The sequence below is a fragment of the Pipistrellus kuhlii genome, unplaced genomic scaffold, assembly GCF_014108245.1.
Source record: "Pipistrellus kuhlii isolate mPipKuh1 unplaced genomic scaffold, mPipKuh1.p scaffold_m20_p_14, whole genome shotgun sequence".
Lineage (NCBI taxonomy): Eukaryota > Metazoa > Chordata > Mammalia > Chiroptera > Vespertilionidae > Pipistrellus > Pipistrellus kuhlii.
The window spans coordinates 30,232,928-30,250,606 of record NW_023425449.1 but is presented as its reverse complement, the minus strand read 5'-3'; the positions used below and the strand labels follow the sequence as shown (position 1 = coordinate 30,250,606).

The following is a 17,679-nucleotide window of genomic DNA, read 5'->3' as shown; positions in this document are numbered from 1 at the left end:
AATTGTCGTTTTCTTTGTGTTACCTGGTTGTTCGTGTGATTAATATGTGGTGCATCTGAAGTAGTGAGCACCTTTCTTATTTCAGGGTGATACTTGAGAAGTCTTTCTTTTGTTTCAGTAAATGGCTGTTTGTAGGACAACTTTCTCTCTTACCTGTGTGCCCCTGCTGTGTGTGGTCACCTGGGTCTCAGGGCACCACCCTGTGGAGGGCATGGTGTGGGGGGTTGACCCATGCGCTGTTCATCTGGTTCCCTAGGGTTAGAAGCCATGGATGCATCTCTGCTCTGCTACTGGCTCCGCCACGACCCAGGGAGGGAGCCAGGTTTGGGGCACCAGTGCTGCTGCTGCCTCTGTCCCCCCTGGGGGCTGGACCCCAACTCCTCCACCTCTCCATTAGCTGGGGCTGCTGGCTGGCTCAGCCCGTGGCAGGGAGCCAAGTCTACAGGCACTGTCCCTGTTCCTCCCGCGACCTCGCCTCCCCTGTAAACTGATGTGTGGGTCTCGTGGGAGTGCTCGTGTGTGGAGCAGAGAAACTGATGTCTAAGCAGGTGATTTCAGAGGAAATACAAAGGGGTCTTCACTGTGGTGCTGGCTGTGTGTTCTGCTTTGAATCCTCACCTGAGGATATTTTCCCGTTAATATTAGGTCTAGTAATAATTAATGTCGTTTTCTAATACCTTTTTTAAATTGAATTTATTTAAACAATACAACAAAATTTAATCAACAATATAGTTGCCGTTGTTTTCTACTACTTGTGCCCAACACTCAGGAAGCATTTTAATCCCTCTGTTGTAAAATTCTTGTGATTTTGATGCAAAAAATTCGGTCAATGCATTTTTGAGGCATTCTTCATTATTAAATTTTTTTCCAAGAAGAAAGTTTTGCAAAGAACGAAACAAATGGTAATCGAAAGGGGCAATATCAGGAGAATATGCAGGTTGAGGGAGAACTTCCCATTCCAACTGGCGCAGTTTTTCAGCAGTGATTCTTGCAGTATGCGGTCGTGCGTTATCGTGGTGAAGAATTACGCCCTTCCAATTAATCAGAGTGGGTTCTTTTTCTCTTAAAGCTTGGGCTAACCTTTCCAATTGGGCACTATACACTGCACTTGTAATGGTTTGGTTAGATGGTAAAGGTTCATAATGAAGAATTCCTTTAAAATTCCACCAAACACACAACATCACTTTTTCCGCATGCAAGTCAGGTTTTGGCATGGGCTGCGGAGCCTCATTTTTGTCCAACCATTGATGCCGCCTTTTCAAATTAACATACAGCACCCATTCTTCATCTCCGGTAACAATTTGCTCTAAAAACGGCAAACGGTTTTGACGAGAGAGGAGCGAACTGCAAATTGTGACTCTTTGATTACAGTTGTTGTCGGTCAACTCATGAGGAACCCATTTTCCAAACTTTTGGACTTTGCCAAGTGCACGCAATTGATTGGAAATTGTTTTTTGTGAACAATTTAAAGTTGTCACAAGCTCTTGTTGGGTAATTTGAGGATTTTGCACCAAAAGAGCTTGAAGAGCTTCTTGATCAAAATTGGACACACAGCCTCGACCACTCTTGTCATCTAACGAAAAATTTCCCTCGCGAAATTTCTCAAACCAACGCTGGCATTTTCTGGCGCTAACTGCATCTTGACCAAGAGCACTACAGATGTTTTTTGCAGCCTCACTTGCTTTTCTTCCAAATTGGAACTCGTAAAGCATACAGTGCCGAATATGCTCTTCATTTGCCATCTTAGCCCTAGTTTTGCAACAAAAACCAAACCAAACACAAACTTTTTCAAGCAAAACTTGTTAATTGCACTTCACACGTTCTGTAGATACCACGTGTTTGAAGGTTATGTCAATACAAGTCAACGCCAAGCAAGATTTTAAACGAATGTTTAAAAACGACATTATTACTAGACCCGATATTTAGAGAGTGGGAGAGAAGGAAAGACAAACATCCATATGAGAGAAACTCATCCATTGGTTGCCTCCTGCAAGAGCCTAGACCAGGGTAAAGCCTGCAACTGAGGTACGTATGTGCCTCTGACCGGAATCAAACTCAGGACCCTTCAGTCTGCAGGCCAACACTCTAGCCACTGAGCCGAACCAGCTAGGGCACTATATGAGTTTTAAAAAATCTTTATGATGATGAAGATATGTTTTTATTGATTTTTTTAAAAAGAGATACACCAGTGTGAGAAACACCAATTGGTGCCTGTAGCCCCAACTGGGGATTCAACCTTCAATCTAGGAATGTGCCCTGACTGGGAATTGAACCCACAACCTTTGGTGCACAGGACAACATTCCAACCAACCTAGCCTCCCAGCCACAGCTAGCTGAGATTCTTCAGCATAAATTTTAAATTTATTTTTGTTTTTTAATATATATTTATTGATTTCAGAGAGGGAGAGAAACCTTGATGAAGAGAATTATTGATCAGCTGCCTCCCGCACTCGCCTTGGGCCCACAAGCCAAGCATGTGCCCTGACCTGCAATCAAACCCTGACCTCCTGGTTCATAGGTCAATGCTCGACCACTGAGCCACACTGGGCGGGCTAAGTGTTTATTATTGAGCCATCTCCTATAAAGAATCAGGAGGCGGCATGATATCCCAAGTTCTTTATTTTAGCTGAAATCTATATATCAGACTTTTCGAAGTGCCCTTAAAGGAATGTTTAAAGTTCCTAGTCAAACTTTGCATTTTCACCACAGGATAGGAGGTTTTCCATTGTGGGGAACAGAGTTGCACTCAGATTTCTCCAGGCTTCCGGAGGCTTTATCCAAAAGATCCGTGTTTGTGGGGCTGGAGACAAACCTGTGAGTTTGGCCATTCTAAGGTGGAGCTGCTCATCCCTCCCATGCATCTGGCTTCTCTCCTCTCTTCACCTTGCATTTCTGCTTCAAAAGGCGGCATAACATCGTTTTGAAAAGTGTTGTCTTTATAGCTAGACCTGGGGTGTTGTGTTTTTTTTTTTTTGTCATTTATTAGCTGGAGCTCCTTAGACAAGTCACCTAATCTTTTAAGTGGCTTCCTAACCTATAAAATATGTTTCTTAAAAGTCATGTATTGATACATAGTTATGTGCCAAACCAATGGCCTAATTCATGCCCTCGTAATGTTTTGTAGGAATGGCTCAGGAACATAGCTGACCTACATGACATCCTAATTTGAGCTCCAGGTACCAACGGCCCTCTCTGTCCAAGTTTCTTGTTCAAATGCCTAAGGCGACTCTGGTTAGACCAGCTTATCAGAGCTGTGTTCGTGGTCACTGACCAGTCTGAACGTAACCGAGTAACCCTTCCCGGAAGGGAAGGCAGAGGTTCGGGTGCTGGGCAGTTTGCCTTCGAGTTGGGTGGAGGAGTATTCAGATAACGTGACCCCCAAGGTCAGTGTCACGTGTTCCCCAACCCATGTTGCTAACTCCAGCATTTCAGGCGGCTTCCCAGCCAGAGTGGCTCTCACCCTTGGACAGAAAGCACGCCCGGCCAGAGAACAGGGATGGCCATCAGGCACCGGCAACAGCAGACTTCTCATAGCTCCAGTCAAAACCCTGTGGTGTTAGGAGGAGAGCGGTCAGGAGGGGTAGCTGCTTGGTGTGGAACGGGAGGCACCACGTGGTTTCCTGGTTATGTGCCTTCCTGAAATGTCTGCCTGACACGCATGTTCTCCTCCCGCCGTCTGTGACTTCAGAAGGCGCTGCAGCACCTGCCGGAGAAGCCCCCACTGCGGGAACGTTCAGGCATCGAACACGTAGGAAGTGGGTTAAGGACGACAGTCTCAGAGGGAAACACTCCATTTCTGGATCCTTCTCTGGTGATGCTATTTTTATTATCTGCTCTCAAGTGATTGCACTGGTACCAATAAGGAACTAGCCCACTTACAAGATTGACAAGGAAAAATTAAAGGGAATTTTAATAGCCTTAGTGGGGTAGCTCAGAACGTTGAATCTCTAGGTGAGAAGGGGAAAGGACTCAGGTATGGCTGAAAGCCCATGAGAAATGATTGTGACAGCTTCCATCAGCCAGATTCTAACCAAGAGATTGTCTATTTTTAGGTAAGTTACCAGGAGGATGGTTTTTCCAAAGTACTCGTTTTTGGAATTTGTTACCTTTTGATGTTTTATTTGCCACTTTCAGGAATTCTTAATACAGCAAGAGAACAGGCTTCCTCTGCAGAAGAGCCTGTGACACAACCAGAACTAAAGACTAAGCCTGTGCAGGTGCCAGAATTCAGTCTAATGGGAACCAGTGACCTCGTATAAAATGATGTAAGTCACAACTTATTTACATTCTACCAGCGTGTATTCAAAATCATTATTTCAGTTAATCTCAACTATTTTTTGAACTAAGCATTAGTCCCATTTTAAAAACAGAGTTGTGACTTGGCCAGGGTCACACAGCACAGATCATGTACAATCCAAATCCAATCTTCTCTGACTCATATTTGTGTGTAGTGAGCCCTGGGTTAGTCAGAATTATAATAGCACATTATATCAGTTACTTAAATTTAATTCAGCTATAAAATGCAGAATTAAACTATTTTTAAGATCATTCTCTTCTGTATTGTGTTAGAAGAGAGAACCAGAAACTGAAGGAAGTGGGCGTAGGCAAAAAAAGATGACACCGACGCCAGAGGTAATAGGGTGGAATGCTGAGGAAAGTCACCCCAAGTGACTGCCCTGTTTAATGCGAAATTCCTTTGAGAAAAGTGAATGAGAGACAACATAATTTATTCTAAGAACATTTCCACTTGAAAAATGTAGAAAGCAAATTACTCCTAAGAAGATCCATGTGTAATATAAAAGAATCTTACCTATCATAAAAAACATACTAAATGCATGTACAGGCTTCATGGTCCGTGGAAAAAGTTTTAAACAGTAACTTCCTTCTATTGGAGCACTGGCCAAATTCAATACTGATACAAATGTAAATTTCTTAGGAGGTCAAAATATGTGTGTCAAGTGACCTTTATGAATTTCTTTTAAGGGCAGAATTTTTAAAACATAAGAAACAATGTACATCAACAGCAGTTCAAATTAAAGCTGAATAACCAAACCATGTAAATTAACTAATATCTACTAACATCTAAAACATTGCACATATTTTCAATAACTTAAAATTTAGGTCTACCTACTCTTTTCATCTCCAACCCCGTAGAGGAAATACAACTTCAAACACTATTTACTCATGTAGGAGATTCTGGCATTAACTCAAGCTGAGTTTATCAGAAATAAAGAAAATCATGAAGCTTTATCAAGTATTTAAAAATGATCACTTGTAGCAATTCATTAGAAGCACTAGGTAAGAAAGGCAGTTCTGCACTTTCTTACAGCTGAGGTTTATGGCGCATAATGTAGTTCAACAGAACAGCATTCTGATGAACACCTTAAAAGACATGTTTTTGCCTATTCAGTGTTCCATTTTAAAGCTACTCGTTTTGACCAATGTTGAAAGTTTTAAATTCCATTATGCCAACAATTTCTAGAAGTATTAACAAGTCATTTTTTATGATGCCATTTATTAAACAAAGAAAAAGATGGAATATTCTGGTTTTTGTTTGAAAAGATTTAATTCAATGCTTTGATTCCTCCCTATTTGCAAACTACCTTTTCTTCCTCAGAATGGACGGCTGTGAGCATTATCAAGAGTCCCTACTCAAATCCCATCTCCAAGAAAATGTGAGAGGGAATCCCAAGATTAACTAAAAGTTCTGTGTGAGGTAAGAAGATTCCAATCTCATTCTAACAATATTTCATTCTAAAAAAAACTGTCATGCCAGCTCTTCCATCAATGACTAGTAAAATGGTCAATGAAAATAAATAGCAGCACCCTCATTATATAATTTTACAGACTGCCTTGTATCCAAATATATGCATATGGAACATTTGTACAGATAAATTAGTGTTAGTTTTAAGAGTTGAAAATGTCCATCTACAAATGTCCTTTCTTCATTCTGAAATCCATATCGTTTTCAAAATTGGAAGCCTAAACATCATGACTATACACTAAAAACATTACATCAGAATATAAGTATGTTCTGGAAAACTTCAGAACTGACCTGATAAGAGTGCCTTGCTAGTGCTTAATCCTCTAGGTAGAGTTAAAAGGAGACTACTGAATGTTAAATTCAGGTATTTACTAAACATTGTTGATTTCTATTAGCCAAACAGGCCTAACAAACCAACAGCTGAACCAGGTTTCTCAGGAATTTGAAACATTTTCAATTAAAGCCTTCATTTTTCCTGTAGACTTCAACATGTGTGGCCCAAACTGGAAAACAAACAAAAAGTATAAATAAATATATTGATTCATATGACAGTGATGATACACCCCTTTCCGAATTATATGATTTGTTCTAAATGAAAAAAAAAAAAAAAAAAACAAGCAAATAAATATCAACAGAATGAAAGGCAAAGAGCTGACCAAATTGCTTCCTAGAAAAGTACATCATCTTAGCAAGATCTAGCTCAGTCCAATTTTACTTCGTGAGTAAAAGAAGGAAGTACCTCAATGTTTACTTTTCAATGTCTATAAAGACTTTCAATGATGCTGGAATTTCTAACCTATCTCTCTGGACCAGATAGCAGGTGTCCCCCAGGACAGTAGCTTCAATAGAAGGAATGTATAAATTAGGAATTGGGCAGATTTTATGGGAGCTTTTCTCCACCTATGACACATCCTACAAGGCCTAGGCCAACTCTCAGCGCACCTGCCCTAAGAAAAAATTATCTTTCTATATATCACAACACATAGTCCAACCATATCCATTTTATTTAATAAATCTGACTTCATTATGCTTAACACAGCATGAAAAATTAACATTGGCGACGTTAAGCAGTGAAACCAGGGGGTAATTTTGGTTCCTTCTTTGTGTTCTTCTGTAAGTAATCGGCTTGTTGGTAAAGATTAAGTCCTTCTGAATCTTGCAGAGGACACAGCGGACTGGCTTGTAAAATGGAGGTGCTCAGCAGTGGCTGGAACTACTGCCTACGTTGAACCAGGAAAGAAGCCTGACCTCATACTCACCAACACTGTTTCTGAAGTGGCCTCTGACGCAGACTTTGGAACTCCTTTCTCAGCCTCATCTTGGCTATCACTTCGGTACCGGTAAGCAAATTTCTTTTTCAGAGCCTCTGCTATGAGGGCAGCAGGGTCAGTAGCATCCACAGGTTTGGGCTTTGTATCTAGTTCTGACCTTGGAGAAGTGAGCAGAAACCAAGGGGACAGGTCAGTAGGCTGACAGTGAAGACACTGCTAGCAGTGAGGAGGAACCCGAGATTTCAGGCCCAATGAACAGCCACTCAGTTGTTCATCTGAAGGCACTGATCATGCTCTTTCAGGGCCAGTATGGCTCCATTCTGTTCCAGAAGCCCAGGACTGCCATAGTGTACACAGCATGGCTTTACGGAGTGAATGACTGGCAGTGCAGACTCTAACGAATGAAGGTTTTAGATGCAAGGGGAAAGAGCTAAAAAGTAATCTGGAAATGTTTATTTTGCTAATTTCTTAGTTATCTGTGCAAGGAGCCACCAGGGCCCATCTTTTACAAGTTAAAAACTTGAACTGTTCATAATAGTCTTATTATAAAGCGAAAATCTTAAGAAGCCCAGTACTTTAACAAGACAAAGTGAGGGAAGGTAAATGCAGCCTCACCTTTTTACTGACCGAAGCTTCACACTGTTCATGTCTTTGAGGATCTCCAGCATGTTGGGCACAGCAGGTTGCTTTGGGCTGTGCTTATCCAGCGTCTTCCCAGCACCGGCTTTTCTCTCTCTCCGGGCTCTGATCAGGTCCACAGCAGATGAGTTCTGCTGAGGCGCCGGTGGAGGGAGGGGTGGCGGCGGGGGAGGTGGTGGGACAGAAGGTGGTGCTGTGGTAACAGATGTGCTAGAATCTAAATCACCCACAGAAATAAGGTAAAATCAGTTTTAATCCTGATGGTAACAGGCAAATAAAATTTGTAAATCATGTTAAGCACTTTTATATAAAGAAACTTTCAGTTACTTGATTAAAATCTAAATCAGTCACTGTATCATTTAATCCCAAACTCTCCAGATGGAAAAGTTCCATTTAACTTAACAGGAGTGTTTTTGTGATATCAAATGGTCAAGCCTGACTGTGGCACAGTTTGTAACTCCTTTTAGATGAAATATAGTATGTGCTGCACAAATAATTATCTTAATTATATACAGTTATATAATTTAGGACTATAACTTTTTTTAAACTATTGGATAAACTTGTGGTTCATTTTAAATACACTATTCACATATACAATGTTACAAATATTATACACCTCCATCGACTGGAATGTGTTTGAAAGGATTTAAATTAACTGAACAAACTTCTGGGGGGGAAAAAGTTAACTTTTGTTTTGGGAATTAAGTATAACTAAAAGTGGTTATATAATGACGACCTAAAATTCATCTTTCTGCACAATTAGAGGAGAGTTTTCTTTTAGGTGAATTACATTGGGGGATGCAAAAAAAGTCTCACTCAGGGTTTTTATTATAAACAGACCACCAAATAAATCCCCAAATTATTTCACTATTTATGGCACTTGACCTCGTCTGCCAGGAAAGGGAGGTCAAGCAAAACTTAAGGTTGGAAGAAAAGGACAGGATTTTGGTTTTTCATTTACCATGATTACTCCTCAAGCATTCGGTGGGGAGTGCATTTGCCCTCTGTCCACCTTGGCCTTACAAGGCTGGATTACATTCAGCTCCAGGAGCACAAGCCAAGTGGCTCAGAGGTAGAGTAACTGTACTGTCCTTATCCTTTAGACAGAGTTGCTTCATCCTAAATCTAGCCAGGACTCTGGAACAACACTAGGAAAAACAACTGCTTGCCAACAGGTTAATGGACTAGGATTTCAAGTCTATGGTTTCTTCTTCAGTGATAAATGCCACACAAATAAAAGCAACAGTATTAGACTAGGAGTCAGAGGACCCGAATTCAGATTCTGCTCTGGGCTAACGGCATTTTATAATAATTTCCATATTTTCTCCCGTGGTAACTCTAACACAGCTACTGTGGTCCCATTTTAGAGCAGGAAAGGGAAAGTACTTGCCTCGGGACTTCTGGTTAAGTAAATAGCACTCAGCCTTGTCAGGCTGTCTGAGCGGATTAGTGCCATTTAGTTCCCCATAGCATTCACTGTGGTAGTAATTCAAGTGCAGGAATTTCAGTGTTTTCCAAATATACCCACTTATCCTCTCTGATAGCCTCAAGATTGTTCAAAACAAACACAAACCACTTAGGCTTGATTGGGCCTGGACTAGACGATGCAGAGGACTGACTCCCAGTTACAGCTGTTATTTGCCAATAAATTCTAACATTACAGCTACATGCTTCCCATTCCCAGTTTGCTGGTAAAACCAATGTGGGACTTACAGACCTGCGGTAAGAGTCTGCTGTTCTTGCAGGGTCACAATTTTGGCAATCTGAGCACGGAGAGCAGCGAGTTCATTTTCAAGAGCACAGATCTTCTGCAGCGCCTCTTCATTCGCCAGGGGCGTCTTCAGCGGAGGCTCTTCCGGAGACAGGTTTGGTAAGGAAAGCTGCCGGCTTGGGGGTTTCTCAAAGAAAGGAATGTCATCCTGAAGGGGCTGCCTTGACCTGGCCTCTGTCCTGCAAGGAGAGAAGGGTGGCTGTCACAGGCTTTGTAAGAAAAATAAAAAACACTGCCAATTAATCACAAAATGTCCATAAAGGAGGGGATTTATGTAAGTTCAGCCTAAAAAGTGGTTCTTGTGGCCATTCTTCTGAATCACTAGGAAATATGTCCAAGCATCACAGATTCCAACAATGTTTTTTTGCTAATTCATATTTGGTTTTATTTGAACTAAGAAACCTTTTATTTGAACTAAGAAACCTTTTAATACTCTTTTAAATGATAAATTACTAGTTGTACTTCATATCAGTAATGCATTAGCCCTTCCCCAGGATCTTGGCTTTTGCAATTCAATGTCAGTATTTCTGTGTATGATAGAATATACCAAATTACAAAACACATTGTAACAATATGGGCAAAATACAAAAGAAACTGAAAAGGGGGGGAAAAATCAATATAATCTCTTAGGTGTAAAAACTTTAATGTGCACAGCTCTGCAGCTCCCAATGGAAGTCTTTGGAGGCTGAGAATAAAATTCAGATTTCTTTAGGTCTTCCTATTCTCTTAAGCCCTTGGCATTTTTTAAAATCCTCACCCAAGTTTATGCATATTGATTTTAGAGGGGGAAATAAAGCTGTATTGAATATATGTTTGGCTTGCAAAGCTTCAATTATCTCATATCTATAACAAGAGGAAGGAATGGGCGATAAAATTTCTTTTTGAAAAAAGTACATGAGATTAAACAAGGTTAAAAAAAATCTATAAGGAATAGTACCAACAACCTGATTAAATATTATATATATATATTCTATGAAAGATTATATAAAAAGTGATTACATGCATTTGCTCTAATCAACCTACAATAAAATATTTTGAAAGAAATCATTGGCTCTTTGTTGATGCAATAGGCTAAATTCTGATTTCTACCTACCTTTCATAGGATAGATCAAGAAATTCTGTTGAATAGTTCTCTAGATTAAATTACAAATAGAAACTAATCCACCTACTGAAGTTTTGGGAAATATTTACACAGAGTAATTAATCAGTATGTGAGATATTTAATATGTAATATACTTACTCAATTATATTCACAATGACTTCTTAAAAACAACTTCTTGAAAAAACTAAGGAAGCTGCAGATAGTGGTAGTAACAGAACTCTAGTCTTGGGTAGAATACAATGAAATATCAACTGCAGAATTATAATATTCTTGTTCAAAACAACAGTGTCGACAAAGATGGAAGACTAGTGGTAGCTGAGACTGAATGAGGAGGAGGAACCAGTCAGAAGTGGTGTGCTAAGGATGGAGGATGGACCCGCCACCATGGGCAAAATGAGGGCTCCTGGAGGATGACAGCGGATGGAAGTGGAACAGAGGAGAGAAACAGAACCTGTGCATACAGACTCATCTCTACCCTCCACCCCGTGTTCCATGGTCCTATACCAAAGATATTCACCCGTGAGGGCGATGGTTTCTTTTAAAAAGAATCTTTTGTGCTACTAAAAAAAGTTACAATACTGTTTACTCAAGAACTAGTGGTCACTTTAGTAGAGAACATTTCCCCACCTAAAATTCTAGACATCAGAGGGTCCAAAAGTATCAAATGCTTAGAAGTATGTATTTAACTATTATCATTCAAATCCCATTAATATTTACTGTAAAACTATCCAAAACTGGAACAAGACAATATGGATTAAGATCAATTATTACACATGTTTGACCATCTTATTCTCCTTAAATTATCTTCTACCAAAAATAAATTGCAAGAGAAAATTGAGTACTGAATCAACAACTGCAATGTTAAAAAATAAAAAAGAAATCTTCTACATCTCCCCTCTTACAGGTGAATTTTATCCTTTTGCTTTTCCATCTACTGGAAATTAATGACAAAGCATTCGTCAATCTGGAATATCAATATGCCCGCGTAAGAGGAAAAAAGCTGTTAGTAAAATGATTTGAGCAACAGTGTCAGATCACCTATATTCTATAACTATGCTATTTTTATAATTTTGATTATATAGATTCTGCATTTCTCTATGTGAAATACTGTTGATGGTTATAGTTCAAAGCAATTATAGAAAATGTATAAGTTTAAATGTGGATTTTTAGAAGCCAAAAATTAAAGTACTCCTAAAATGGTCATGTCTTTAAAAGACACAAGAGATGGACATCTATTGAAGCCTAAAACAAACAAGAATTGTTCTGTAATATTCTTCCTTGTGTATGTAATATTCTTCCTTGTGTATGAAAAACTAAACTTTATAAAAATTTTACAAAAACTCCTTGCTTTAAAAACACACACATCCTTCCCAGACATCTATTCTGTAAAGAGTCAACAAATAAACCATTCTCAGAATTAGTCTGTTTGTCATCCTTCAGAATAGGGGGCTATTTAAGAGCTAGCATACAGAGACCACAATTAATCTATGAGGAATGCTGTTCAGATTTTTGTGTGTATAATTTAGAAAAAATTTAAGAAGCAAAACTATAAAGCGGTATCAACTATTGATGCCCCCAAAGCAGAAGACAAACAGCCAAAATAAGATTATTTTTAAAAACCATTTTCTTGCCCTAGCCAATGTGTTAAGTGGCTAGAGCTTTGGCCCACACACCAAAGGTCCATGGGTTCAATTCCCTGTCAGGGTGCATGAAGGATGCAACTATTGGATGTGTCTCTCCTTCCTTCTCCTCCCCCCACCTTCCATCTTTCTAAAACTCAATGGGAAAAATAACCTCTGGTGAGGATTAACACAATTTTTTCACACCAACTTCTCCTGATGAGATTCCCCCACCCCCACCCCCCCTTATTTGATTATGGCTCCAACATGCCTTTCGGCAGAAGAGTACAGGCTCCTATGCAGAGTAACATTACACACAACTTACCTATCTCTCTCATCTTTTCAATGTTAGTATCAAGGACAGCCTCTTTTGGAGTACAACTTGCATAAAAATAAAATGCTTCTTAACCTCCACTGGCCATTTTAAAAAATTCTAAATTAAATGGAATTTAGAATTTTTTTAAATGGCCAGTGGAGCTTAAAAAACATTTTATATTTATGGGATCCTTTCCCCTTATTCACGGTTAATGAAAACTCAAAAGCTGAGATTGTTTCAAATTAGCCCAGTGTCCTAGGAAAAGTGGTATTCCCAAAATTATTTTTAGTTTGGAGAATAGCTTAGAAAGATATAAAAACACATTGTCAAAAGGATCCAGTTTAGTTCCCTGAAAACATGAAATTGGGTATAAAACTAACAATCTTTTTTTTTATTTAATATAAGAGGGAGAGAGAGAAATATCAATGATGAGAATCATTATCAGCTGCCTCCTGCACACCCCCTTCTGGGGATCGAGCCAGCAACCCAGGCATATGCCCTGAACCAGAATCAAACCCAGAACCCTTTAGACCACAGGCCGACCCGTTTCCACTGAGCCAAATTGGCTAGGGCCTAACAATCTTTTTAATTAAAGCAAGTAGCCGAGTAAAGGCAACTGGACTGGGGAGATTATTTTGACCGAGGGGGTAACCCCTGAAAGGATTTATAGTGGAAAGTTGGCAGAACTGTTAGGAGGCCACAGACCCAGAGCACTACTGGATTCATCACATTAGCTGTTGTAGATTCTACTCAACACAAGTCTCTTGTATTTTATGTCATGTTTTACTAAAAATGACATTTAATAGAAATGTTTCTGCCTTGAATCTAGTATTTTAGTGATGTACATTATCAGTTAATGTCTTGTGTCACGTACTAGTAATTAAGAATAAAACGGGATAGAATAACACCTGTTTGTTTGTTGTGAGTGGAAAACTCCTGCTCCAACCCAAGGTGGGGAGGGGGAGAGGATCAATCTCCTGGTCTACACTCAATCGCACCTACTGAACTGTGGCCTGGTTGCTGAGTCATTTCCTTTGGAATCTAGTTACTCATAGTCATACTTTATGAGATTTGGGTTCTTCTCCAACTCTCCTTAAAAAATAGCACATTCCATTTTACACTTAATATTCAAATTTGAAAAATTAAAAGCCCTTATTCTCACTTTAGTTACTACCCTTATATTACCAATTCTTGTAAATATTATTCATCTTGGCAATTAGAATACAAACATCCTGGTGTAAGGAAAGGGCTTATCTGTAAGGACTTCAATCCTATGAACCTATAAACTTTTAATAAATACTCAGTTTGATATGTATGAGGCACTCAGATTCAAGAAGTAGAAAAATTAGAAATGAAGGTAGTAACATAGAATGACCAAATCAGAGTTCAACTTGAAATATTTCAATATCCCTTAAATAATGATCTTCTCCAAAAGTTACTCTAATACATGACAATATCTATGATATCTACTAGAAGCCACGGCGTTTATATGAGTCTTTAATTTCATCATACTTAAGAGTGTGCAAGTATTATGCTGTGTACTTATCAAAAAAACTACTCAATACACAGGCCCTAGCCGGTTTGGCTCAGTGGATAGAGCGTCAGCCTGTGGACTGAGGGATCTCAGGTACGATTCCGGCCAGGGGCATGTACCTTGGTTGCAGGCACATTCCCAGTGGGGAGTGTGCAGGAGGCAGCTGATCGATGTTTCTCTCTCATCCATGATTCTAACTCTATTCCTCTCCCTTCCTCTCTGTAAAAAAATCAATAAAATATATTTTTAAAAAATAAAATGCAGTACACTGTACAACAGTTAAAAAACAATAACAACAACAAAAAAAAACTACATAGTCCCTTTAGGGTTTTATTACAAAAGAGAACAAATCTATTATCTTAGACAAGATAATCAGTTATAGATTCTTTCAAAGTACTTATATAAGTACTTTTCAGTACTTATAAAAGTGAGATTTCTAATTCTGAGGCCATTCTGTTCATTTAAGGGGAAATCAAAATGTGCATAGATAAGAAAAAAAGGCCTTACTGTGTGCATGCCACTTTGCTAAGGGTTGTCTCATGTTATCTTTAAAAATTCTACACAGAAGGTAGGGATTAATACAATTTAGAAATTTAAAAAAAAACTACTTCAGCCGATACCAGTTTGGCTCAGTGGATAGAGCATCGGCCTGCGGACTGAAGGGTCCTGGGTTGATTCCGGTCAAGGGCATGTACCTTGGTTGCTGGCACATCCCCAGTAGGGGATGTACAAGAGGCAGCTGATTGATGATTCTCTCTCATAGATGTTTCTAACTTTCTATCCGTCTCTCTTCCTCTGTGTAAAAAAATCAATAAAATACATTTAAAAAACAAACGAACTGAACTTCAGTGCATTTGAAAACAATCATTTATACAATTAATTATGAAAGAGTCTTAATGTGTGCTATTTCCCCAGAGACACAATACTATGGCATTAATATCAGTGACAAATAAAAACTCAAATTGCCTGGTAAGAGTACTAGTATTCAATAATTGTCAAGACAAAGTAAAATTCCATCAACTTTCATCCTTCTTTCTACTCTGTCTTATTGTTTAAAATAAAGAGTAAATTTGCTACTTCTTCAATCTATACAATATATTTATTTTTCTGGTGTGTGAAACTGATAAAGGCAAGATTCCTTAAAGCTCCCTTTCCATGGCAGATGGGAAGATGTAGGTGTATCAGCCCATTTATTGGTATTAGCAGGAGGGGGGGAGGGGAGAGAACACTGAGAATACCTTTCCCAGCCATCGAGATATATGTACAAATACAGTTTGCACAATCAATACAGAGTACTATCACACCATACTGTAAGAGAAAGTTTGCCTAATTTTTCTAATCACATGGACCATGTCACTGACCTTGGAACTCTTGAGGGAAAATCACTGTCTGTCAACTTTCTCCTTGAGAGCAACATTCAAATCCAACTAGGGCTCCCCTGTTTCCTTCTCACTTTGTCCAGGTTCCGATTATCTGTACCTAGGGTACTTCCAGGCACCTCTTCAAAGACCCTTTAGTCAATTACTTTCAACATCACAGACACAATCCCATTACCCAGAGCCATTATGCCAAGTACATTATAATCACAATCCCCATGACTACTGCATTATGTCATATCCAGTGCAAATAGGACATTTGTGTTAAAAATAAAAAATAAAAAAACCACACACAAAATCTTTAGAAAGTTCTTTTTCCAGGAAGAAGCAGATGTACTGTTCCATCTAACTATATTAACTCCCTGCCAACTAGAACTAAAAATATTGGACACTGTATATAAAATAAGTAAATATCAGGTAATAGAGGTCACTATATAATACTAAAGGGATCTACCCAACAAGAGGCTATAACCTTAGTAAACATATGCATCCAATATAGGAGCACCTAAATATATAAAAAAAAATTCTAGAGGACTTTAACAAAAACATCAGCAACAATACAGTCAAAGTAGGGGATTTTAACACCCCTTTGACTTCATTAGATAGATCTTCCAGACAAAAAATTAACAAGGAAATTGCCCTAACCAGTTTGGTTCAGTGGATATGAGTGTCGGCCTGCGGACTGAAAGGTCCCAGTATCTATTCCAATCAAGGGCATGTTCCTTGGTTGCAGTCACATCCACAGTAGGAGGTGTGCAGGAGGCAGCTGATCAACATTTCTCTCTCATTGATGTTTCTTACTCTCCATTCCTTTCCCTTCTTCTTAGTAAAAAAAACAAAACATAATCTGGCCAGTGTGCGTGTGTGTGTGTGTGTGTGTGTGTGCATGTGTATTAGAGGCCCAGTGCATGAATTCGTGCATGGGTGGGATCCAACCAGCCTGGCCAGGGGGTGGGGACATGGGTGGTTAGCCAGCCTGCCTGCTGGTTTAACTCTTGGTCGAGGGGACAATTTGTATATTAGCTTTTTATTATATAAGATATACAATCAGTGGCCAGATTATTATGTGTTCAGAGATCATAATAATCTGGCCACTCAGTGTATAGGATAAAGAATTATCAGAAAGAGAAACTAAATAAACAATCCCATTTACCATTGCAATTTAACCAAAAAAAAAAAAAAAAGATACTTAGGGATAAACTTAACCAAGGAGGCAAAAGACCTGTACTTGGAAAACTACAGGATGTTGGAAAAAAAAAAAAAAAGAGAGATAGAAGAAGATATAAACAAGTGGAAGAATATACCATGTTCATGGATTGGTAGAATCAACATCATTAAAGTGTCCATACTACCCAAACAGTCTACAGATTCAGTGAAATCCCTATTAAAATACCAACAGCATATTTCACAGATCTAGAACAAATACTCAAAACATTTACATGGGATCAAAAAGACTCAGAATAGCTGTAGCAATCTTTAGAAAGAAAAACAAAGTTGGAGGAATCACAATATCAGATTTCAAGTTATACTACAAAGCCATTGTAACCAACCCCAGAAATAGAGACCCCAAAAATCGATACAAGCCATTATGTTCAATTAATATTTGACAAAGGAGGCAAGAGCATACAATGGAGTTAAGACAGTCTCTTCAATAAATGGTATTTGGAAAATTGGAGAGATACATGCAAAAAAAGGAAAAAAAAGAAAAAAGAAATTAGACCACGAACTTGCACCATACATAAGAATAAACTCAAAATGGATGAAAGACTTAAATGTAAGTCATGAAGCCATAAAAATCTTAGAAGAAAGCAAAGGCAGCAAAATCTCAGACATTTCTCATAACAATATGTTTATAGATACATCTCCTACAATAATGAAAAACTAAGGAGAATATAAACAAATGGGACTACATCAAAATAAAAAGCTTCTGCACAGCAAAAGAAACTACTATCAACAAAACAAAGGGAGAGCACACTGTAATGGAAGAACATATTTGGCAATGGTACATCTGATAAAGGGTTAATATCCAAAATATATAAGCAACTCATAGAACTTAACAAAAGGAAGACAATCTAATTTAAAAAATGAGCAATGGACCTAAATAGACACTTCTCCAAAGAGGACATACGGTGGCCAAGAGACATGAAAAAATGCTTCAAGTAACTGATCATCAGAGAGATGCAAATTAAAACAACAATGAGTTATCACCTCACACCTGTCAGAATACCTACCATCAACAAATCAACAAATGACAAGTGCTGGCAAAGATATGGACAAAAGGAAACTG

General features: G+C 38.8%; 1 protein-coding gene and 2 long non-coding RNA genes across 5 annotated transcripts in view; 1 reads left to right on the top strand and 2 right to left on the bottom strand.

Moving 5' to 3' along the window:
- Positions 1-2,666: 2,666 nt before the first annotated feature.
- LOC123652310 lies at positions 2,667-7,552 on the top strand. Its single transcript, XR_006741579.1, has 3 exons — positions 2,667-2,677; positions 4,010-5,716; positions 6,927-7,552. It is a non-coding gene; the product is annotated as an uncharacterized LOC123652310 (long non-coding RNA).
- The window catches only part of MTFR1 (mitochondrial fission regulator 1), a 48,366-nt gene continuing 35,539 nt past the window's right edge, over positions 4,853-17,679 (bottom strand). For 2 of the 3 annotated variants that reach the window (XM_036437077.2, XM_036437079.2), the window contains exons 5-8: positions 9,392-9,624; positions 7,651-7,900; positions 7,024-7,192; positions 4,853-6,267 (exon numbers count right to left, since the gene is read on the bottom strand). In XM_036437077.2, coding sequence (XP_036292970.1) covers positions 6,199-6,267; positions 7,024-7,192; positions 7,651-7,900; positions 9,392-9,624 — 721 coding nt within the window. In that variant the 3' untranslated portion in view covers positions 4,853-6,198. The remainder of the gene's footprint in view (positions 6,268-7,023; positions 7,193-7,650; positions 7,901-9,391; positions 9,625-17,679) is intronic. The other variant, XM_036437078.2, reaches the window with a different exon arrangement.
- Positions 12,992-15,714, bottom strand: LOC118718342. Its single transcript, XR_004987778.2, has 3 exons — positions 14,856-15,714; positions 14,327-14,620; positions 12,992-14,036 (listed from the first exon to the last, which is right to left on the bottom strand). It is a non-coding gene; the product is annotated as an uncharacterized LOC118718342 (long non-coding RNA).